This window comes from Adiantum capillus-veneris, chromosome 4, assembly GCF_014529385.1.
Source record: "Adiantum capillus-veneris isolate H3 chromosome 4, ASM1452938v2, whole genome shotgun sequence".
In the NCBI taxonomy this organism is placed as follows: domain Eukaryota; kingdom Viridiplantae; phylum Streptophyta; class Polypodiopsida; order Polypodiales; family Pteridaceae; genus Adiantum; species Adiantum capillus-veneris.
In genome coordinates, this window is record NC_140934.1 from 39328130 (window position 1) to 39345272 (window position 17143).

General features: G+C 41.5%; 1 protein-coding gene across 1 annotated transcript; it reads right to left on the reverse strand.

Moving 5' to 3' along the window:
- Positions 1–10284: 10284 nt before the first annotated feature.
- On the reverse strand, positions 10285–11654 carry LOC147459008 (tubulin beta-2 chain-like). Its single transcript, XM_086509745.1, has 3 exons — positions 11435–11654; positions 11034–11130; positions 10285–10412 (listed from the first exon to the last, which is right to left on the reverse strand). The coding sequence occupies exons 1-3, from the start codon at positions 11642–11644 to the stop codon at positions 10285–10287; spliced, it is 435 nt and encodes a 144-aa protein (XP_086365871.1). The 5' UTR covers positions 11645–11654.
- Positions 11655–17143: the final 5489 nt, after the last annotated feature.

Below are 17143 nucleotides of genomic sequence, written 5' to 3' on the forward strand. Positions count from 1 at the left end.
ATCCATCCAAGATCCATGCTTCAATGCTTGAGCTTGCCATCTATTTCTTCTTCATTACTATGCTATTATGTATGCTAGCACAAGAGTTATGATAAGTGAGGAACTAGCTCTTTCTCGTATGAAATGTTTCTTCTTCCTCTTCCCTACCCTCATTCCCTGCTAGCTCTCTCCACTTTCGAAGGTGTTTGAGGTCTTGGGACTCAGGCTTGGTATAGTTAAATCTTTCTTCAAGTTTAGGTTATGCTATGATGGTGATGCATGAAGCTTTCCATCTTCATTGCTTCACCTAGGTCACAAGGAACACAAAGAATGTATTGTAACAAGTCTCTCTTTATGGGAGAAATCATAATACAAATGCCTATTGGAGGGGGGACCGGCTCCACATAAATCCGATCCTCAACTTTTGTCATGTTCTCTAAATTCTCTCTCTTGCAAAAGTATTGTCCATGCCAAGTTAACTAATTGCTATAATTATGTTGTTATCTTCAATTATGCCTACCCGCTATGCTCACAAAATCATTTCTTGAAAGTACTCTCATTAAATTCCGCTACTCTCAAATTGAATAGGAAAATTCCATTACAAAAAATGAGAGTCAACATGCCATTAACAAACTTATGCATTGGAAGTGTCAAGTGAAAGAAGCAACTCTGCTTCTTTTGATCTCGACAACTCAAGGAATTGGCAACAAACACTAACATGGTATTCATCATTGTCTGAGTAATCTATCACAAAAAATAATAATAATCATTTGTTAAAAAAAAGCTTTACAACAAAAGAGTGAAAAAACTGAAAGATCTCTTGTCTTTGATTCTCTTCCACCATGTTTTTAGCCTATGGTTGCCATCCCATACCTAAAACGTTTTCCCTTTTAGCTCCTAGAACTCTCTACCAAGTGCTCTCTCAAACTCAACATTTCTTTCCCACCAAAGTGGTCCCCATTCCTCCAAATACGTTGTGGTCACGGGAATGGTATCTCCTCTAGAATCCCCAATGTACACAAGAAAATGCCCCAGAGTTTCTATAAACCCAATAGAATCAAAGCAGGAAATGAGCCATTCTACATCATCTCTAGAAAACCTAATAGCCTCATGCACCATGAGTCGACAAAGTGAAACAGGAGGAAGTAGTGTCTTCTTCTTGACATAAAACTGACTTAGAACATCTTTCATCAAGCCAAGAAAAATTTGATTGCCTATGTGTTTGGAATGCTTATTCTCTTCATCCCCTTCATGATCACTATCTTCTTCATTGTCATGAGGATCTTCAATGTGAACATTGGTCTCTACATAGAGAAAACAAGTAACAAACATTTGATTATCCAAAAACATACGAAATCAGGATTAGATAGTCTAAAGTATTTAATTTACACAAATTTTGCAAGAGTCTCCTTTGTACGGAGAAAACCTTTTATAAAAAAAAAACCGCATAATATATGGAAAATAATATATAGTTTTTAGTTTATATAAAACCAGTAATTTACAGTTAAGTACATATTACATAAAGTAGACTACATACTACTTAAAAACCATTAAGGATTACCCTTCACTATTCTTGAGATGAGGGGCATCTCAAATTCTAAGTTGGGGAGATTGTAACATCTCTACTTCTGAATTTCACACAAGTCTATTATGCATTTGAATTTTTCAACTATCACTCATTATTTAAGATATTTGAGTTCAAATTATGAACCGTAAGCTGAGAAAACCTAGAATTTAAAATTTACACTACAAACTTTTAACATGTTTAACTATACAAAAGACTGTCTAACTTATTATAATACTTATTTATTGTAGAATTTTCTCTTACTACTGTAAAGCTAGTCTAAGACTGTAAAGTTTAACTTGAAAATGTAAAGGAAGTTATCATTAAGGAAATAAAATAATTATAAAGTCAAAAGATACATATGGACGACACATGAAGGCACATGGACTCACATAGGAGGGGACAAAGTGGGACACACAGTCACATGGAAAGGAGAGGTTAGTCTTGACTAATCTTAATGAGGGGCGCTATGTGGCCTTATCTCTTGATGATGAGGACAAATTGGTCAAGCTGATGGGTACCACAAGGGGACCAAAAATGTGGGTATGAATTTTAGAAAAAAATTATTTTTTAATTTTTTTGGAAAAAAGTTGGACGTTTTTATTTTTGCTATAAAAGATCATCCATACTCACACTTTAGACATTGAGATTGCCTCTATAACGCTGACAAAGTGTTGTCACTTCTCTCTAAGAGAAGTGGACGCTTTCCCTTAGAGAGAAGGCGTCCACAAACCACTAAGTGAGCAAAAACTCTAGTGGATTAGTAAGTACAAAAAAAATGGCTCCAAAGCGTGCTCAAACCCAAGGTGTTAATGATCATGAAGCGGGTACAAGTAACGGAGGAACTCCTGCGGAACATGCTATGTCTCCACCAATCGGATCAATCGGAGCTATGATACAGGTTAGTATTGGAGTTTCAAGCTATGCATCATTGCATATACGAGACCATAGAAATATATTAGTTACCTTATGAAAAACACGGACCGAAACCAAGGAGCTTAACCCCAAGAAACTCAGCATATGTTAGACAAGTAGAAAAGAATGTCTGGTTTAGCTGGTTGCTATAGGAAAGAATGTTTTTCCAAAACCTTCAGTATGGTTTCTCTCAAGTCTCTCTACTTATTAGCGCTGGCATTATGTGGCAGTTGTCGAGGCGTGAGATGATGCCCAGGATGGCACCGCTGATAATGTGGTGAGGGTACACCCAGATTAGCCCAGTTGGATACAGCAGTTTTGTTTTGCCATGGTGTGAGGATGACGCTCAGATTGGCACCATTATTAATGTGGCAGGAGTACGTCTAGATTAGCACAACAAGTACTTGTCGAGCAGCATGGGACACTTAGGATGACAAGGGTTTTTATGAATAATGTATATACCAATCAGACATAATAGCATAAGTAGAGATTCTTAAGTGAGCCTAATCCAAGGGTTGTTGGTTTAAAATTGGACGACTTCTTGTTTGACTATTGTCTGTAATACTGTTTGAAGGGTTGTTTTAACGAACGTGTACCATAAATAAAGTAAAGGAACATGTATGTTTAAACAGTGCGGTAGTAATTGAATAACAAAAGAAGGGTGAGCGCGGTGTGGAAAGTGGGCGAATGATACCCCGACGGTATCATTCTATGGACGGGTGGACCCGATGAGTCGGGTAACTTTCCAACGCTAGAATTTCTCTTTTTTTTAGTCATAAATCTTAAAAGAGATTGACCTTCAAAGCTGTGCTTCTGAAACATGGAGAAAAAAGCACACAGGTCGGTCACTCTAAGATTTATATCTTTAGGTATTATTGATTATAGATAGTTCTTAGATAGGGTTATGGTGGGCATGCTTCTCCATAGTGAGATAGGACCAATCCTTCATTAACGGTTCATGCCCGTGGCTACGTAGTAGCTAAGGCAATGTCGGTTGGTTTTTCTTTCTCAAGATTGGAGACCTATCAAAGGTACTCCGCTCCTCTCAAAAGGGAGCAGGGATCTCACAGTGCATCCATGAAGAGAGTCAGGGAAATAGGGCTATGGCTTCTATCCCACATTAGTTGGCATGCACGATCTAGGATTTGTTAGAGTGGATGAAGGAGTTCCAGCTAAGCATAATGGATAGGGGACAACCAAGGGGAGGAAGAGGTAGGCCAAATGTGTGGAAGTGCTACAACTGCTATGAAGAGGGTCATTAAGTTCCAAATATCCCCATCCTCCTAAGGAAAGAGGGGGTATATATCCTTTGTTTGGCAAAGGTAGAGGACAAGGATAGTTTAATGGTCCAAGATAATAGCAAGCTGAAAAATCTATGGATCCAGCTCCACCAAAAAATGAAAAAAGTCACTAGGGTCAATATCATCAGTATGGACAAGCATGAGTTGGATTTTTTGGCTAACAAGAGAGGTCAAGATGTGAAAGAGAAATAGAGCCCGTGAGAGAAACCAGAGCTCACAAGGTAAGGGGAAGGTATTTGAGGGTAAAGAGAAACTGAAGACTAGCAAGAGGAGGAGTAGTCACAAGATTAAGTAGGTGGAATTTCAACTTGGGTGTGGTCACTCGGGATATGACTTGGTAAGTGATGTTCAAAACCAAGAGGCTAACATTACTTTTGGATAGTTGCTGCCATTGAATCCCAAGAAAAGGAGGTAGTGGTCTACAAGTGTGAGTATGAGGTTACCAAGGGTCAAGGGTAAAGTACATGATGTGCAAAATATGGCTTTAAGAGTGGAAAGTCCAACGGATGTGCTTCCTCTTGTGGAGGAAATTATTGAGAAGAAAATGCAGGTGCATGTATGCATAGATGGTGGAGCCCAAGTCTATGTCATGAAGGAGGCAGCTATGAGGGATTCAAGTGTCAAAGTGGTAGCCAAATCAAATGTTCACATGAGGATGTCCAATCATGCCAAAGCTAGATATTTGGATGTGGCTCAGGATGTGAGGGTGAAGGTAATGGGAATAGAGTGTTTTATCAACTTCTTTGTGATAAAAGCAAGTCATGATTCTTTATCTAACACTTTAGGGAGTCCATGGATTCTTACAATAAGTGACAAGAAGTACTAGGAGAGCACGGTGTTCACTTTCATCGATAAAGAAAAAGGAAGGCAGGTAGTGCTAGATCTGAAGACTAAAGAGAGCCATTTTCATCCTGTGATAGCCAAAGACGAAGATGATCAACAACAATCTATGAGTACGAGACCAAGACAACTTATGATGAGGGCTACACTAGTAATATGGAGGAAGAGGAGAATAATGATGATATGCTGGAGTTTGATGCTAACTTGTTTGGTGTTACGATAGAGGATCCCCCTATAGGGAAAGGTATGCAGTCCCATGTCTGTGGTATAGGTGCAGATCAGGTGGTGGATATATTGGGCAGAGATCTAACCGAGTAGGAAAAGGAGTGTTATGTCCATCTTTGTGCTTCTTATTCTAATCTTTTTGGAATGGAGTACAAGGATTTAAAAGGGGAAAAAGGAGTGGAGCACAACACTATACTTAAAGAAGGATACTTTCCAAAGACACAAAAGCTAAGAAGGCCAGGGGAGATTCAAAAGGAGGCCCTATGGTAGGAAATTAATAAGATTTTGGATGTAGGTATCATCTACCAATTGAAGGAGTCAGAGTGGGTCTCACCCGTGGGTCATCACTCCAAAGATTTGAGAGTGTGTGTTGACTACAATCCATTGAATGCAGCTACCAAATAAAACCAATATCCCTTGCCATTCTAGGATGAAATCTTAAATTAGGTAGAAGATTATGAAAGGTATTCAATTATGGATGGTTTTTTAGGATACTTCTAGATAGGTATTGTGCTTGAGGACTAGTTGAAGACTACTTTTATTTTGTAGAATGTCGTTTGGCCTAGTGAATGCTGTTGAATGCCGTTTTGCTTATCGTAGAATTCCGTTTGGCCTGGTGAATTCATATGCTACCTTTTAGGATTGGATGAATAGAGTATTCATTACATACTTAGGTAGGTTTATTAGGGTGTTTATGGATGATATTGGATGCTACAACTCTAGGTTAGAGCATCTGTTGAAGCTACAATTGTGTTTTCAAAGGCTCGATGAAGAAGGTGGTGAGAAATTGAACCCTAAGAAGTGTAAGTTGGCACAACCTTGTCCACATTTGTTGGATCATTTGGTGTCATAGAATGGGATAGAGGCTGAGACAAAGAGGGTGAAGGCTCTAGTGCTAATGAAGCCTCCATCAAATGCCCAGGGTTTGGATTTGTTCGTGCATAAGCTAACGTACTTGTCATGGTTTTTTTTGGATGCTTTCACAATACGTGTATCCTTTGCAAAAGATGGCTTAGAAATTCCATGGTTTCCATTGGACTAAAGAAGCACAAGGATTTTGACAAAGTGAAGGAGATTCTATGTCAATTACCCACGGTGTGCCCTCCAAATCGCGAAGCCAATTTCTATCTTGCCATGACGGTGGGTATTGCGGCTATTGGAACGATGTGGTTGCAGAAGGTAGGCAAGAGCTACAAGCCCATTTACTTTGAAAGCAAGGTGATAAGTCATGGGGAGACCCGAGGGATTCACCATGGAAAATTTACCACACCATGTAAGTGCAGGGGAGGGGGTTTTTTTTACAAGTGAAGTAAGTGTATAAGTTAGGGGCATGCCCCCAATAATTTATCTCCCAAGCTGAAAAATAAGGGCGGGGGTATCATATTTATGTGGGAGGGGGGGGGGAGAAGTGAGAAAAGGAAACAATGAGAGGACGTTTTTGTGTTTCAAAATCATGTCTTCCCAAAAGAGTCTTCCCTTGAACTTGTGAGTCAATAACTACAAAGATACATGCAAGATCTAACATTGCTTTATATCAACTGCTTGTTTTGTGATTATAGTTCATTTGTTGAGGGATGAAAGCTATAAAGAGTTTGCATAGGTGCAAATTTACACAGAGACCTAACACAAATTTATAACCATGTTTTTTGAGTAATTTAGATGGTTCAAAATTGGACGAGTAGCCAGAGTGCAGGCTGATCGGACACATAGTTTGAAACTCAAACTAAGACACATTGAGGGTACATCTAGTTATCATAAGAAGTGGTTCCTTAGTACGTTGCCATTCACTATGCTACACACTCTTTGATTAGTTACTTAGTTAGATCATGTGAGACTTAAATTTTATATGTAAGAGAGGGTTATGATAGTTTTCTTCATTGATTGTCGTATAAGCGTAGAAAGGGGGGTCATATTTCCTAATATGAGTCGTATATAGGGGTTTTATCAAGGTTGTCCGCTCGCAGGTGGCGTCCCGTTTTATATATAGAGTGAATCCCCCGGGTGGGGAGATGACTTACATTGAAGTCAAACAATGGGTGATGGATTTAGTTTTTTCATGCAGAAAGTTTAAAGTGCATCTAATTGTAGCAAGTTTAATGTGATTACATCTAACAATCTATTTCCTGAGGTGGTGCAACATTTAAAGCCAGGGAATCACATTATGAAGTGGGTGTTGGAGCTATAGTCATTTGAATTTGAATTCAAGATCAGCCATACCAACAAGTCCCACACTTAGCAGATATTTTGGTCAAAAAGGGTGTTGATTTGCCAATATATCCAAGAGTAGTGCAAGAAGAAGTTATGGAAGAGCCAAACTTGAAAAGTTCATTTACTATGTAGTTTGATGGAGCATATAGAAGAGTGGTTCAAAAAGCAGAAGGTAGGGCGGTGATAGAAAATACGCGGGGCAAGATTATCTTCTCCAAGGCTTATGATCTTGAAGATGTCCATACCAAGAATGAGTCAGAGTATCTAACTCTTCATTTGGATTTTAAGCAAGGTGTGGAGTTTGGCATCTCCAAGCTAGTGGTGAAAGGAAATTCTTTATCGGCTATAAAGAAAATTTTAGGTCAGTGATAGGTAAAAAGGGATTCCCTCAAGCATTGCTTGTTTACCATCCAAAAAATATTGAAGTTCTTTGAATCCATACAGCTCAAGCATGTTAAAAGGGGAAAAAATCAAGAAGAAGATCAACAGCAAGTAGTCAGGTGCAAGCTCATGTTGGATGTTTGTATGTGGAACCGGCCATCTATGAAGGTAGAGGAACTTTTAGGGGGGTAGATGATTTCTTGACTATAGGTCAGCTTGGAGGGTCTATCCAAGTTGTAGAAAAGAATGATTGTTCAAAAGGATACAGGTTTTCTTTGATACAAGAGGAGCTATTTGCACTCTGTGATCCTAGTTTGAGCGCTTGCTAAGCTCTTGTCTACAGCCAGAGGCCCGACGCTTTCCCGGTTGACCCTGGAGAACCACGCACTTTGACACCGCATCGTGTATTTTTAGCAAGTTGTGCACAATTGGCTCCCATTTTGGAAATTTTGCATGAGAGCTGGCCCTTGATCGGCCTTCATCAACTCATCTCTCACTTAATTGCACTGTGTGAATTCCGCCAAATCACTAGTGATAGCACTAGTGGGAGGCCCCCTACCTTCAAAAATATGGGCCAGAGAGAGAGAGAGAGAGAGAGAGAGAGAGAGAGAGAGAGAGAGAGAGAGAGAGAGAGAGAGAGAGAGAGAGAGAGACGTGCTTTGGGTGGAGAGCACAACAACATTATCATGTTGCAGCTCCTTATTATGTTGTGTTAAATAATAAGTGTATACTTGGTTAAGTTAGTAGATGGGTTCGTAGTAAGTGGGATGTCCAGCCAGTTGGCCTGAATCCCAACAAACTCCCACTTGAAGGCCAACGCAACCCAAGTGACTTGGTATGTACAACCGTGAAGCAATCTAGTGGCTTCAACCTATACCCATCAACTCACTGCAGTGTGTAAACCGCTCCAAAGCTAAGCCTTTCGTCAAAGCATCTGCTGGGTTGTCGTTAGTGTGTACCTTGACCAAATCATATCCTTGTTGAAGTTAGTTTAGCGTGAACAAAGCATTGTTATTGTACCTATTCTAATATGAGTGGAGTAATTAATGGATGTCATGGAGCCGTAGATGGAGGACTGAGGGGAGCAGCTCTCATGAGATGATACCTGACCTCAATGTGTTTTGATTTGGACTGAAACACGGAATCCCTTGCCAATGCAAAAGCACTCTGACTATCACAATATATCACTGGAGTCTCATCAATGCCAAGATTTCTCACCAAGCGAGATAACCATACAGCCTCTTTACTTGCATCCAACAATGCAAAGTACTCTGCTTTAGTAGTGGAAGATGGCGTACAATCTTGAAGAAATGACCTCCAAGATACTGCTGCTCCAACAAATATGAAGACATAGCTAGATGTCAATCTCCTATTGTCAACACAACCCGCATAGTCTACATCCGCATAACCCACGATGGATGCATCACTGTTCTCGAAGCATAAACACCAGCTGACCCGTACCTTTGAGGTACCTAAGAATGTGCTTCACTGCTTCCCAATGCTTGTTGCTGCCAAGATTTTCCATATATCGGCTCACCACCCCCACTGCAAAAGCAATGTCTAGTCTTGTGGCCACCATAGCATACATGAGACTTTCCACTGCCAAAGAATATGGTACCTTAGCCATTTCAGCTCGCTCAACATCAGATTTGGGTGCATCTTCCTTTGCTGAGTTTCAAGAATGCTTGCATTGGGGTACTCAATGCTTTTCCCCCTTGCATATTGAAACGTTGCAAAAATTTCTCAATGTATGTTTCCTGAGATAACTCAAGAATACGACGTTTGCGATCTCGTTTGATTCGCATGACAAGAAAGTGTGTAGCATCCCCCAAATCTTTCATTGCAAAATTATTGCTAAGTGTTTTCTTCAAGTTGGCAATTTCCACAATGGATTTTCGATCTATAAGCATGTCATCAACATACAAAATTAGAATGATCATCGAGCCATCATCTAGCTTTCTTGTGTACAAGCACTAATCCTCTTCGTTCCTTTTATATCCTTGAGACCTCATAAATGCATCAAATTTATGATACCACTGCTTTGAACCGTGCTTTAAGTCATAAAGTGCCTTTTTGAGCTTACATACTAGCTCCTCACGAGATGCATTCTCCTGAACAAACCCTTCAAGGTGCTTCATGTAAACATCCTCATCGAGATCCCCGTGAAGAAATGTTGTCTTCACATCCATTTGGACAAGTTCCATGTCCTCTGTAACATTTTCACTATGGTAGATGGAATCGTTATTTATAAAAAAAAAACACTATACATTATATATACATAGTCCGCATTGTTTATTGGAGAGTTGAACTCTTTAATGGACATTGAAAACTAAAATAATGCATTCTAATTTTCATAGATTATCACTAACTTGCAAAATCTAGCCTAGATTTCGAGCTTGTCTTGAAAAAATTTGACAAAATGTGACAAGATTTAGTGTAACTACCTATAGATGCTTCAAGCTATGATCTAAAAGCCAATTTAGTGCATTGGACAGGCAACGAGAGGCTCAGGGAGTCAACAACGTTGGAAGCTGCAGTGGAAGAAGTCAGGACTCGGACGCCAGCTCCAGCAGGTCGGGACGTCAGGACTAAGCGTCACTAATCAGCAGGTCAAGACTCGAACGCCATAGCTACAGCCTAAGAGAATTGAGCAGGTGAAAATGAGTCACGACTAAAAGCAGGTCTGGACGTCAAGATTAAGCGTCACTGATCTGACCTGCTCACTGATCAGCAGGTCAGGACTCAGACGCCATAGCTAAAGCCTAAGAGCATTGAGCAAGTGAAAATGAGTCATGACTAAAGTGAACGGAGAACTCACCCTGCGTCTGGCAATAGCTTCGCTTACAAGGTGCTGGCCTCCCATCGTGAGCGTCAGCACAAACTCCTCCTCGCATCGTCATCATCCTTGCCGAAGAAGTCTGAAAAGAGGAAGCTTAATAAGATGAGGCCCAAGAAAGTCGTTGAGAACGTAAACTTGTTGCAGGAGGTAGAGCTCAAAACTACAAAACAAAGGCCTCAAAGCAAGCAGTCACAGATTTAACTGATCAGTAAAGAAAAGCTAGCTTTTTTATGAGATGTAGCTATAGCAGAAAGAAAAAACCTCCGTTCCAGATATACAAGACACCATCAACCAGTTTGGTAGGATTAATGACACAATGCTGAAAACATTGAAGCTTCTGCCACTACAGAAGCTTGCATCATAGTGTATAGACAAACATCTCAAGCATAGAAATAGTATACAGTTTACAGATTAACATTAATTGAACAAAGAGTTTATGGCAAAGCCTTGCTAACTTGAAACAAATTTGGAATCCAGCACTGGCTGGGAGTGGTGAGCGTAGATCTAATGCCAATGTCTACCAAGTGAGAGGGGACACTAGGAAGCTAGAGAAGTTAGAACGGCAGCGGCGATGAAAATTTCACTTAAAGAAATTGAAAACAAGACGATTGCACATGCTAGCTACATTGTCAAATATAAACAAAACTGACACCACAATCATTATACCAAACATAAATGGAACTGTAACATCGGAGAAATGGAAAAGAAGTCATGACAAAACAGAATTTCACAGAATAAAATAGAATAAAGAACGATAGAATGAGATCTTAAAGGAACTCACCTTGAAGGCAGTCCCAGTTTTCAGCCTCTTTGCGGACAACGTCAAGAACAGAATCAATGAGCTCCGCGCCTTCGGTGTACCTGGATTGACGCCACCCCTGCGGGATGGGATGTCTTTGCAGAAGATGCCTTTAACTTTTTAGTCTCCAATGATTTCTTCTTGTTACGGGCCTCTGTTAAAGCCGGCTAAGTAGAAGATGCCTTTAACTTTTTAGTCTCCAATGATTTCTTCATGTTATGAGCCTCTGTTAAAGCCGGCCAAGTAGCAGCTCCCATGATAGGTTGAGGCTTAACGTCAGTGACCCTTGCCTCAGTTGTTGCCAGCTCCGGACTGGCCAAAGATGAAGTTATCAGGGTAGTAGATTTGTCCATATGGGCCTATTCGAACACTGTCCATAGTACCTGGCTCCAGATCCATGAGCACGGCCGAGGCACATAGCGCCCACATCTTGCCTCGTTGTAGTACACATTCACTCTCTCCAGCTTCACGTCAGCGTCGCCGCTGTATGACCCCGTGGGATCAATGCCGTGCTCTGTGCATACCACCTCCCAGAACTTGGTGCCGATTTGGTTGCCACATTGGGCCCCTTGCACGTGCAAGATCTCACGCATCTTGGCGAGGCTGAGAGGAGAGCGAGAGAGCAGTAGATAAGAAGTTGCACGATACCAAGTTCATCTCTAAAACACACACAGGTCTGCATCAAATCTTGGAAGGACCAAAAATTCATTTTTTGTACCTGACACCTCCTCCTGAGGCCTGGACAAAGTTTTAGAAGACAAATCCTTTTCTCGCCCTTCATCTTCTCTGCTAATATGAGTAGCTGCTACATGCTCCTTTTGCAAACGATCATGCACCTGCTGCTCCCCAGCTATGGTGACCTGCAGCTCTCCTGCTGCAGAGATTAGCCTGGATCTAAAAACTGACCGATTTCCGGCCGAGCAGCTCTTTTAAAAGGGATGTGTGCAAGTAGGGGGTCCGTCACATGTAGGGCAGGTAGGCTGTCACCCTTTTGGCACATGAAAGGCTGGTTGGTGCCTTTCTTCAATCGATGTAAAGCACACTTTTGAGCAAGGTAGAGGTCTCCAAAGATGAAGACAAATTTGAGAGAGAGAGAGAGAGAGAGAGAGAGAGAGAGAGAGAGAGAGAGAGAGAGAGAGAGACCACCAACAACAGATGAAGACTTCCTGATTTTCCACATGCCTGCCTGATTTTCCACTGCCTGCTTTTCTTTCCCATTCATGTATGCCTGATCCTCCAACTCACCAGAATAGCTGCCATTATTAGACATTCATTCAAGCTCTGTGGCGCCCCCGTTGGAGCTTGCATTATCTTCACCATCATCAATAGATTTGCACCTCCCATTCAAATAACATGCTCCAATATCTGCCACAATGGACTCAAGAGCATGGAAAGTGCCGAAAATTGGATTGTAAGCATTGGCACTGGTCATCCGATGCGACTCACTTCCCGCATTGCCCTCTTCCATTGCCCACATCTAGCATGCCAAATGTGGTGTCCTCACGATATTATTCTCCAGGAAAAAAAGATTTCGATGTTGACGGTGCACTGGTCGATATGTATGTCCTCTGAGGTGAATGTTTGCACAGATTCCCAACTAAATTCCAACTCATGCGGTAGCTCGAGGTACGTAATGATACTTCCAATACAGAGATGTATTTGAAGTATCATGTACAATAGCACACATACATACATTGATTGTCTCATAGACCGAGTTTGACCCCTAGAAGACATTAATAAAGCTTTCTTTCTACCTTTCTTTCTCTCTTCACGCTTTGCTTATGCTCGAGCTTTGTACACCCAGGATTGAATTCATTGTACTGCGTGTTACGGACAAGATACTAAAGGGAGGAAGGAGTTCACAACCTCCGTTGTCGAGACCTTGAAGGGCTACGTCACATCCAAAATGGCACTGCTATGATATCAGGCCTTTGTATCCCTGATCACAATACTCTCACCGCTCCTGACTTCAACTTGAAACGCCCCTTATCCTCTCACAGAATCTTGAGTGCATAAGGGAAATTCTTTCACAAAAAGCACAATGAAGGTCTGACGATGCAATAGAAGAATGTTTTCTATCTTGATGCCATACATGAGAGTCCTCTTAGTGAGTTGAGACCAGATCAATGGACGTCAATGCTGTCATGCACGATTTGGGCAAATAACTGCGGGCAAAAGATTTGGCGCAGAAATTGCAAAACACCAACCCTGCGATGCTTGACTTACCTTAGGATTGAGGCCGTCTGCGTTTCCAAGAGCCCTCATAAATGGTAAAGCTCACCTACCAAAAGGGTCGTCTGTCGTGTACCTGTGTAGGTGGACGAGACGGAGGGGGGAAACGGGTGTGTTGCAGTGCTCGAAAAAACACCAAATTACACTAATTTTTTCAAAAAATTTGTTTTCTCACCTTCAAATTTAAAATTTAGAGGTAAATTTCAAAATTTGTAGTGGGATTACACTAAAACCTAGGTTTTTTTTCGAGCATTGGTGTGTTGAAATGTGGGCATGCGTGCGACAGCCTGGGTGCAAGAGTGGATCCAAACTGCAGATCCCTATAGGCAGGCTTCACACGCAGGGGGGGTTGAGGAATACTCTCATTACCTGCCAGCTATTGCCCATCTGCCTGCGCAATCCCATGCCCATCTCTTGCCAATGTTCTCGACCCACCTGCGCACTTTGTCTCTGCCTTATACGCGCTCTTCCCTCTTACCAAAAGTTTGCCACCCAAAAGATGAGAGGAAGGAAGAGAGCTTAGCCAACGAGTTTTGATCTCGACTTAATAACTTAAGATGAACACTTACATAGTTCCTACAAAGAAATTCATTGATTTAAAGATCATCCCCCCCCCCCCCCAAAAAAAAAAAAAAACAAATCGGCCTCACATGTCCTGTGTTTTCTATTAGGGCCTGGTTTAAGCTCTACTCTTCCGCTTCTCGTTCACAGAGGGCGGCAGCAAAAAATGTAAGCATTGCAAAAAATTGAACGACATGCGAGGAAAGCCCATTGATCTATTAAGGGGTGTCAGGCCTTCCTTGCTACAGACACCTCGACTCCGTATAGATCCTGAATCACTAGAGGGCGAGGCACAAGAGGGAAGCTTCAGGAGGAAGGGATGCTGTCAGCGTGAGGAAGATGGCGTCTTGGGTAGTGGTAGAGATATGGAGGAAGACTTTCTTTCTCTCTCAGAACTTGTGAGGGACTGAACATTTGGGACAAGGAGGTCATAGCACCTGTTAGCTAAGGGAGAGGACAGGGAGGTACCATATCTTCTCATTGGTAAAGCTATCTTAGTTTGCTAGTGGAGTAAATTAACTCTTTGAAATACCAAGAACAACACCCTCATGTGAAAGTTGCTTTAATTGGCTTGCTAGGCCATGTGTCTCATGGCATAAGCACTTATATCCCCCCCCCACCCCCCCATGGGGTAGGTCCCCCCCTCCCTTATGCATATGGTACGAGCATGAAATAATGGGGGGCTACCCCTATTGTATACGCTTATGTTTGACCTCTAAAAACCCCCTCTTGTACACTCACGTGATACCATACGGAAATACATAGTGAATCCCCCGGGATTAGTATTTTATCTTCTTTGTAGGCCTTGTGTTGGTCTAACCCCTGATGTCCAAGGATGACATCTGCAAGCATTTACTTTGAAGGCTTCACTTGAAATTTTACTTGCTCTTCTTACTGCTAGATGCTAAGAATAACAACCATCTCTTCTTGACTTGTAGCCTTACTCATGATTTCTCTATTATTTGGCTTGCCCTAAGTAATCTGTAGAATGCTCTGAATGTTGTCTGCAACCATATTGCACTTTTCTTCTTTATCGAGTAGAGTATTGCATCTGACACTGTATAGAGTTTCATTTGTACATTGCTACTAGTTTCAAAATCTCATCATAAGTATGACTCCTTTTTAGGAGGATTGCTACAAGGGTTGTAACGCTTCAAAAATAAAAAACAAAAACTAGAACCTCCATATGGATAAACTCTCTAGATATCAATTACAATAAGGGAATGGTCTCCAATAAAAACATCACCAACTCTTGAGAAAAGTGTCATAGATCTTCAAAGCCCTCCAAAGCTTGTTTTAACCTACAAGAAAGCATCGATTCAAGCTTCTATCTAGTAATTTTTTTCTTTTAAAAAATGAAGTAAAAGTGTTTTAGATAATTGGTCTCTTTTATGTTTATCAGTATACATTTAAATACATGTTAGACTACATTACTGATGTAGAACATGATACCTTTCATGTAGTCATTGAAGATCTTACAATCATCAGCATCAAGTTCATATTTCCTTGTCTTCAAATCATATGATAAACAATGGAAATCACTGATGCCAGGGGGACACATTGATGATATATTTTAACAAGATTATATATTTAACAAGCACAAGATGCTGCTCTGATTTTGGCACCCCGCATAAGTGTTATACAATTAAAATACCATGCTTACATTATAAAATTGTTCTCTGTTGCTAGTCTAACTTGCTAGTGAAGCAGTAGACATTGCATTTTCAAATTATTATGTAGGCCACCATGAGCTTTCACATGGCTACATTATTCTTTTTAAATTTTATATCAAAATTGTTCTTTTTCTTTTCCTCTCAATTGGCTTTTTTTATTTTCGAAGCGGCATGAGTATAAGGTGAGACACATTCCTATTGAACATTGGACCTTGACCCACTAATTAGCTCATTGCTCGACCCTACTGGTTGGCAACTTGGACTATAGTAAAGTGTCTCGTGACTCCAGCTACATGGGAGGTGCTCTTTGAGTGAGGAAAGGAAAGAAGGGTCGTCCAAAAATTATGGAAAAATCATGTGCATGACTTCCACTTTAGTTCATGTATCTCAAGGTCAAATATGGGAATTTCGAGAGGTTCTTGATAAAGTTTTGCGGATTTCTTGTTCCCCTTCCATTACCTCCCCCCCCCCTCTCTACCTACGATAGAAATCAAGAAACAAGAGTGGGTAACCTCTATTGTATACGCTTATGGCACCCCTATTTAAAACTCCTCTTCCTTACACTCACGTGATACCATACGGAACTACATAGTGAATCCCCCGGCTTATGATGTCGTCTGGCATATCCTTTGTTGTGATCATGTTGGTGCAACCAAAGTTGGTCGAAGCTAGGAGGTGGTCTATGCCAGGTAGAGACAACTGCCGAGTGCAATGCAGAAGGCTAAGGTAGGTGCCAAGGACCCGGGCAGCCAAAGGGTAGCGGGAATGTGTGCTTAAAGCGGCTTTTTAGGACAAAAGTGTTGCGGGATGGTCCAGATGGGATGGAAAATTAAGGTGACCAAAATGCCAGGTTAGTGCTCTAAAGTGTAGTGTTGAGTGTGCTCTAGAAGCCGGTCCAGACGGCTCATCAAACGGAGCCCCGGTGTGAAAGATACTGAAGTTTAAAGGTGGAGTGTGTAGCACATCCCCAATGGATAGGGCAGCTGAGGACAGGTGGCCCCGGCTGTAGTCAATATATATATATATGTGTAGTGCCCAAGTTGTGAAGCATGTAGGTCTCCTTCGATTGCGAATCGGAGCTCTCGTTTGCAAGTTATGGTCAATTGAAATTTTTTCGGGGGCCGGGTCTTAGCCCATTTGGCCACATTGGGAAATGCACCATCTGATGTTTTCATGATCTCACCAGGCGTTTAGTACGCAGTATGTAGCGTATGATGCTAGCAGGAAGTGACTACACGTCAGATGGAGTCCGGAGCGGTGAGATACTGAAGTCGGAAGATGAGGTGCATTTTTCGGGATTGCCCTGCAGGTGATTTGGTCAGTTTTTATAACCTCGGTTCGAGGTCTTCCTAGCCTAGGGATGAGATGAGAACTATGCGGCTTGGAGCTGGAGATATGAAATCTCAGTGAGCCTTAATTGCTTGGGAGTTGGATCACTAGGTGATGTTTGGTAGGCTCTGCAAGTTGGGGGAAGCAAGTTTTTGTTTAAAGGATTTTTCTGCGTTTTCAAAGGCCTTAAAAGGTTGAAGCGTTACGGTGCTACCACGTGGCAATATAATCCCGTATGTGCAAAACGGGCACAAGGACTTGTGACTTATATGCTGGAGCACGAGCCTCATTGGGGGC